The sequence below is a fragment of the Sinocyclocheilus rhinocerous genome, unplaced genomic scaffold, assembly GCF_001515625.1.
Source record: "Sinocyclocheilus rhinocerous isolate Xijiao unplaced genomic scaffold, SAMN03320098_v1.1 scaffold504, whole genome shotgun sequence".
Classification (NCBI taxonomy): domain Eukaryota; kingdom Metazoa; phylum Chordata; class Actinopteri; order Cypriniformes; family Cyprinidae; genus Sinocyclocheilus; species Sinocyclocheilus rhinocerous.
Window position 1 is genome coordinate 2,193,722 of NW_015645076.1, and position 7,508 is coordinate 2,201,229.

Below are 7,508 nucleotides of genomic sequence, written 5' to 3' on the forward strand. Positions count from 1 at the left end.
GTGAGCGTAAATGCGTTCAGGGGGCGTGGCTTTGGACGGTGATTGCAGGGAGGGTGGGACGTTCGCTTTCAGTGCTATCAGGCTAAAGTTAGCATTTTCCAAGATCTCCTACTGCACCTTTAATGAATTATTCCAAACTTTTGACTGAATTTTTTTGGTGGTCCATGGCAACAAAAGTTTGAAAATCCACGATATAGCAGAATCTTTTATTCAAACAAAACAACAAACAATACTGTTTTTCTCTCAGATAATCAGTGCACGTGTGACTGAGGAGCATTTTATTGGCTGGCTGCAGTCAGAACCCCGGCTGCTGTTATGGCTGTCCACTCTCTACAGGATTTCAGTGAGTGAAGCTGTACAACACAGAGTCCACTGCCATGCCTGTAAAGCCTTTCCTATCACTGGCCTCAGTTATGCTTTTTCATAGTATTGCCATACATATTTTACAGGGTTTTAAATTGATTTACTGGCCCACAGCTGTGTGCATGTTACAGTGTAGAAAAGTGTTTGTAATATGTATGTTTATTGTTAACTAAAATGAAGCTAAAACTGAAAATGAATAAAAGAAACATAAATGACAAAAACACATAATTACTAAAAATAAAATGATAGTATAAATAATACTAAAAAATACAGGTACATTATGTTTGTATTGGGGTTGACATGCATGCTGTCTGGTAGATGATAATGGTATGACCTGTCCATAGGTATCGCTGTTTGAAATGCCTGAATGTACACCTGTGCCAAAGCTGCTTTCTGACTGAGAGACACAGCAGGAAACACAAGCCCTCTCATCCTGTACTGGAGTACTGCACTCAGGTGTGCAACCAAGCATATGATGTTTTACATATATTAACAAAGGTTTTCAGTTTAATGCCTCAATTTAGTGTGATTAATTAAAATAATAACTGATTTCATTTTTTATATCATAGAATTTGAAATATTAGTGTAACAATGAACGAGACAACGGAGTTGGGATCTAAATGCAGCTTTAATAAAATGAGCGTAGTCAAAAGCAGGCAGGGTCAAACACCAGCAAAACACAATAGATGAGGTAAAGCAAGACTTAGCAATGAGCATGAGTGAAGGAGCTGCTTAAATAGTCTGGGTGATGGGAAACAGGTGTGAGGGTAATTAGTTCCTAGACAGGGGATTATGAGAAATGGAGTCGGGAGGAAAAGATGATGGAGTCCTCTGATGGCGAGAAAATTGCTCCTTTTCTTTTAATTTCTCTATACATATTTTGGTTACATATATTACGGTTTGTTCAGCCATCCTGGAAGGAGTCAATGGCGTCACTTGCCTCCAGTGCTCGACACGCTTTGGTACCTCGACACACTCGGAGAGAAGCAGAGAGGAAGAAAGCCCTGAGAGCAGGCTCCAGTGCAGAGCTGCAATACAGGTACAGATTTTGTGTGTACAGTATGTGTTTTTCTGTGTTGGAAATGGGCAGTAGCAAGTGAGCAAGCATATTTATGATTTCATGTGTCTGTATGTGTCTGCAGTGCCCCTTCTCCAGTGCTGCAATGCTCCAGTGTAGCAGATCCAGACATGCATAATGAAACAGGTCTGACTGCCACCCCTCCTGTGGTTACTGTAGAGTCGAAATGCCTGCAGACAGAAGAGACCGAGATTCCTCAGGTAACTTACCTGCAACGTTTCACAATAAAGTACAACATGGGGTTCCTAGTAAAATTCAATCTATAGATTTTAATAATGATTCATGATAAACAATCACCCTGTGGATATTTTTTATGTTTACGATGTTATAGAGAGAAGCAGCTATTCTCCAAAAAGACCTCAGTGTTACTCAGAAGGCCATGAGGGATCTACAGAGAGATAAATGGTGGGCCCTTTTTCAAAATAAATATTTTGACTATGGGGGGGACAGGCAGTCTTGTGTGCCGTGTTTGTGTACAATTGTGTTGTTGTATTGCACCTCAGTGCGTTTGTGATGTTATGATCAGGCTTCTGGAGAAAGAGTTTCAGGTGTGGAGAGTTGCAGCCCAGTCAGAGCATGATTCACTGGAGGACAAATGTACTGAGCTGAAGACCATGATGGAGACGATGAACCAACATAACCAGCATCTGGAAGAAGAACTGGACAGAGTCAGACATGTGAGAAGGGTCATAAGGAGGGCAGTTCAAAAATATTTGGGCCTATAAATCTAAGATTTATGTGTTTGAATTCCATATCATATTTCTATTAATTTGAATTGCACAGTTTTAACATGAACAAATTAAGAAACTAAATGTAATGCATATTTGTCAGTCATACATAAAGAAACATAAGAAACTGTAAGAGTAGTTCAACTGTACAGATGTCTGTAATCATACTAATAGACTGAATGTGTTTTAAATACATTTAGAACACATTCAACTTATACATTTATCATCAATACATTCAATTTGTTTCATACATTTTAACTAATTGCATTGAATATGTTCCACAGCTAGCCATATTTTAACCATGTTAATACATTTATGCAGATTTATGCTGATTCTAATATAATGCTCTAATATAAATGTTTTAAAAATATGAATGTATTAAATAAAATAAATAAATGTAAATAGGCAATAATAAACTATGCCATGATTTTATGAGTGCAAAAATATTACCTGTTTCATTTGTATATGACTGACAAATATAACATTCAGTTTATTGGTTTATGTTAAAACTGTGTTATCCAAATGAATGGAATTTGTAAGCAGATTCAAATAGAAAAATCTTTAATTTAGGTCTAAATATTTTTTTCATAAAAATATTTTAATATTTAAATATTTTATTTAGAGAAAATAAGTGTGTTTGTCAGAAGACGGAGACAGAGGCTAATTTCAGAATGACATACTTTTTACTCTTTTTGAAAAGAAAGTAGTATGTAGTACGGCTATTGGTAAGGGTCAATATTTTGCATGGACATGGTGGAAGGATACCACTCTATGAATGGAACATTCTAAAGAAAATATGAGCCATGCTGGGTTTACTCAAGAAGAAATCCAGAGAGAGATGACAAGGAACATATAACAGGTTCTTTAATAATTTTTTTTTTTTCATTGTCACAGATTTTGAGTCTGAGGGACAGAGATCAGCTCAGAATTGACTTTCATTCCCATTCAAACCCTCAACCAGAACATGATGGCAGCATTAGTGAGAATGACTGGACACAACCAGGGTGTTTAAAACCTCAAGACAGCTCCAGTGGAGAAGAGCAGGTTGAGGAGGGGAGAGAAGCATATCAGGAAGGAAGAACAGAAGTGGATGAGGAGACTCTTTATGAGGTATCAGAAGACATCTCCACAAATCTGGATGACACAGAAGAGGATGTCCATACGGCTTCAGAGCAGCAAGAGGAAGTTGAGGAGGAGGGGCTACAGGTGGAACAGGAGGAATTACTGCATGAAAGACAAGATCAATCTGTACTTAATCAATCTGTGTCTGATTTAGCTCTGGAAGAGCATTCAGACTCCGATGATTCAGAGATGGAGGAGGAAGAGGAACGTCTCGGGTTACTTGTGTAACCATGGTTCCCTGAGGGGAACGAGACACTGCGTCCTCTAGGGGTCGCTATGGGGGAACGCCTCGTCGTGACCCGTGTCTGAAGCCTACATTGAAAAAACACCAACTTGTTTGGCCGGCGACAACCATGACGTCACTACCGCCGCGACTAGTACAAAATAGGCGCCGGTAGCGCACATCATTCACTTCTTCGTCTGAAGCTTGTGTCCGCAGCATGGCACAAAAACTAGAGGACGCAGTGTCTCGTTCTTTTATGTTTACGGTGTTATAGAGAGAAGCAGCTATTCTCCAAAAAGACCTCAGTGTTACTCAGAAGGCCATGAGGGATCTACAGAGAGATAAATGGTGTGCCCTTTTTCAAAATAAATATTTTGACTATGGGGGGGACAGGCAGTCTTGTGTGCCGTGTTTGTGTACAATTGTGTTGTTGTATTGCACCTCAGTGCGTTTGTGATGTTATGATCAGGCTTCTGGAGAAAGAGTTTCAGGTGTGGAGAGTTGCAGCCCAGTCAGAGCATGATTCACTGGAGGACAAATGTACTGAGCTGAAGACCATGATGGAGACGATGAACCAACATAACCAGCATCTGGAAGAAGAACTGGACAGAGTCAGACATGTGAGAAGGGTCATAAGGAGGGCAGTTCAAAAATATTTGGGCCTATAAATCTAAGATTTATGTGTTTGAATTCCATATCATATTTCTATTAATTTGAATTGCACAGTTTTAACATGAACAAATTAAGAAACTAAATGTAATGCATATTTGTCAGTCATACATAAAGAAACATAAGAAACTGTAAGAGTAGTTCAACTGTACAGATGTCTGTAATCATACTAATAGACTGAATGTGTTTTAAATACATTTAGAACACATTCAACTTATACATTTATCATCAATACATTCAATTTGTTTCATACATTTTAACTAATTGCATTGAATATGTTCCACAGCTAGCCATATTTTAACCATGTTAATACATTTATGCAGATTTATGCTGATTCTAATATAATGCTCTAATATAAATGTTTTAAAAATATGAATGTATTAAATAAAATAAATAAATGTAAATAGGCAATAATAAACTATGCCATGATTTTATGAGTGCAAAAATATTACCTGTTTCATTTGTATATGACTGACAAATATAACATTCAGTTTATTGGTTTATGTTAAAACTGTGTTATCCAAATGAATGGAATTTGTAAGCAGATTCAAATAGAAAAATCTTTAATTTAGGTCTAAATATTTTTTTCATAAAAATATTTTAATATTTAAATATTTTATTTAGAGAAAATAAGTGTGTTTGTCAGAAGACGGAGACAGAGGCTAATTTCAGAATGACATACTTTTTACTCTTTTTGAAAAGAAAGTAGTATGTAGTACGGCTATTGGTAAGGGTCAATATTTTGCATGGACATGGTGGAAGGATACCACTCTATGAATGGAACATTCTAAAGAAAATATGAGCCATGCTGGGTTTACTCAAGAAGAAATCCAGAGAGAGATGACAAGGAACATATAACAGGTTCTTTAATAATTTTTTTTTTTTCATTGTCACAGATTTTGAGTCTGAGGGACAGAGATCAGCTCAGAATTGACTTTCATTCCCATTCAAACCCTCAACCAGAACATGATGGCAGCATTAGTGAGAATGACTGGACACAACCAGGGTGTTTAAAACCTCAAGACAGCTCCAGTGGAGAAGAGCAGGTTGAGGAGGGGAGAGAAGCATATCAGGAAGGAAGAACAGAAGTGGATGAGGAGACTCTTTATGAGGTATCAGAAGACATCTCCACAAATCTGGATGACACAGAAGAGGATGTCCATACGGCTTCAGAGCAGCAAGAGGAAGTTGAGGAGGAGGGGCTACAGGTGGAACAGGAGGAATTACTGCATGAAAGACAAGATCAATCTGTACTTAATCAATCTGTGTCTGATTTAGCTCTGGAAGAGCATTCAGACTCCGATGATTCAGAGATGGAGGAGGAAGAGGAACGTCTCGGGTTACTTGTGTAACCATGGTTCCCTGAGGGGAACGAGACACTGCGTCCTCTAGGGGTCGCTATGGGGGAACGCCTCGTCGTGTGAGCTTGTACAGCGACTTCGAAATGAGCTTCTCTATATACAGCCACAGGTTTGTGCAGTCATTTTTATAATACTTTGTGGCTTTGTTTATAATTAGTTACATATTCAAAACGCATGAAATGCTTTAATATAAATATTTATCAATTATTAAATAATAATAATAATTAAATATATATTTTTGTGAGTGATTTTTGTTTTCTCTCCATCAGGGTCAGTATGTCTGCAGAAAGAAAAGCTAATGACGGCAGCAGAGGGAGTCAGAGATTCTGTTTCTCATCTTGTCACTTCTGTGAGGACCACCAGTTTGGCATGATGGCAGCCAACCATCAGTAGGAAAATAACTTACCCTTACTTGCAACTACTACAAGCCAATTTCCATCTCTCGTTCCATCACAAGGTTAATCATAAACAGCAGATGCTCACAGTGGACTGAAGGTTGACAATTCACAATGTAATGAAATCTAAAAATAAATAGGTTCAGAGATTTATTTCACTATTTATACTGTTAATATAAATGAAACATTGGTTAACTTTAAGTTTATTTGTTTACAGGGGCAATGCACATTAATGAACATGACTGTAAATGTGCCAGAATTAGCCACAAGGCTATTTTTCATCTGTAGACTCTTGACAGAATGTTAAAAAGTCAACCTAAAAAAGCAAACATAGCATCTTATAAAAAACAAAAATGGAAAAAACAACACATTAAAAATGTAAAATACAAAAAAAAATACAAACAACATAATCCCACATATAAATCATGCTAAAAACATCAAATTGTAGAAAAAGATATCTAAACTCATATTGTGTACTACATGAGAGATAGCAACAGGAGAATAACAAAAAAACAAAAGCAATGATTACAGGAAAGCATAAAGGCTTAGAGTCAGGTCAAATAAAATACTAATGTTGACAGTGTTGAGTATTAATTAACCATTTTTTAAAGATGAAACTTAAAAGAACCGTATGTATCCATTCCTCTCATTTTTGGTGGGATGGAGTTCCATTACTGTGCAGACTGACTAAATTTAAACTTTCTGAGGGGAATAATACAACCCCCTCTTACTCCACCCCTTGTAGACCGATGTGCAGTTGTTTTTATATTAACATGCTGTTTTAATGGAGAAGTCAAGTTATGTATAGTCTTAAACATAAGATAAACATCGGCATATTTGATCATGCTATCCCAACTCAGCAAATTGTATTTTTTAAATATTGAACAATGGTGAAAAGTTTTTATCAAGAATTTTTAGTGATTGTTTATACAAAGACTGCAATGGTTTTAAAGTAGTTGTACTAGCTTGTGAACATGTTGTTAAACAACAAGTAATTTGAGAAATTATGATAGAATTAACATACATCATAGCAGCCTCTGGTGACATATAATCTCGAATAAATCTAAAATTTGACTTTGAGTGACTAAATTTGACCCGGTCACAGACCGTTTTAACTTTAGCCTTTCAAGGTCCTTGTTCCCCTGATATAAAAAAATCTGGCATTTCACTAGAGCTATATGTTTTGGTAAAAAAAGCAAAAAAAACAAACATGCACAACGTTTTAGAAATATTTAATTGTAAACCGCATTGTTCTAGTCAAGCTGTTACATGAACCATAGACTTTGTAAGTTCATTAGCCACTTGTGACTCACTTCTCCCAAGTATATAAATAATAGTGTCATCCACGTATATTTGGATATTAGTGTCAGGACAAACAGATGGAAGATCATTAATATACAACATAAATAGCAATGGACCCAGTATGGATCCTTGGGGTATACCTGTGGATATACTTAAAGGGGTCATATGATGCTGCTAAAAAGAACATTATTTTTGTGTATTTGGTGTAATGAAATGTGTTTATGCGGTTTAAGGTTCAAAAAACACATTATTTTCGACATACTGTAC

General features: G+C 36.6%; 1 protein-coding gene across 1 annotated transcript in view; it reads left to right on the forward strand.

The window, feature by feature from the left end:
- Nucleotides 1–6,100, forward strand: part of LOC107705511 (dystrotelin-like) — a gene marked incomplete at its 5' end in the record, with an annotated part of 7,710 nt that extends 1,610 nt beyond the window's left edge. Inside the window, 11 exon segments of the mRNA XM_016508817.1 lie at nucleotides 248–408; nucleotides 705–819; nucleotides 1,272–1,402; nucleotides 1,506–1,641; nucleotides 1,773–1,846; nucleotides 1,968–2,118; nucleotides 3,064–3,417; nucleotides 5,377–5,513; nucleotides 5,599–5,630; nucleotides 5,633–5,653; nucleotides 5,814–6,100. Coding sequence (XP_016364303.1) covers nucleotides 248–408; nucleotides 705–819; nucleotides 1,272–1,402; nucleotides 1,506–1,641; nucleotides 1,773–1,846; nucleotides 1,968–2,118; nucleotides 3,064–3,417; nucleotides 5,377–5,513; nucleotides 5,599–5,630; nucleotides 5,633–5,653; nucleotides 5,814–5,917 — 1,416 coding nt within the window.
- Between the last annotated feature and the right edge of the window lie 1,408 nt (nucleotides 6,101–7,508).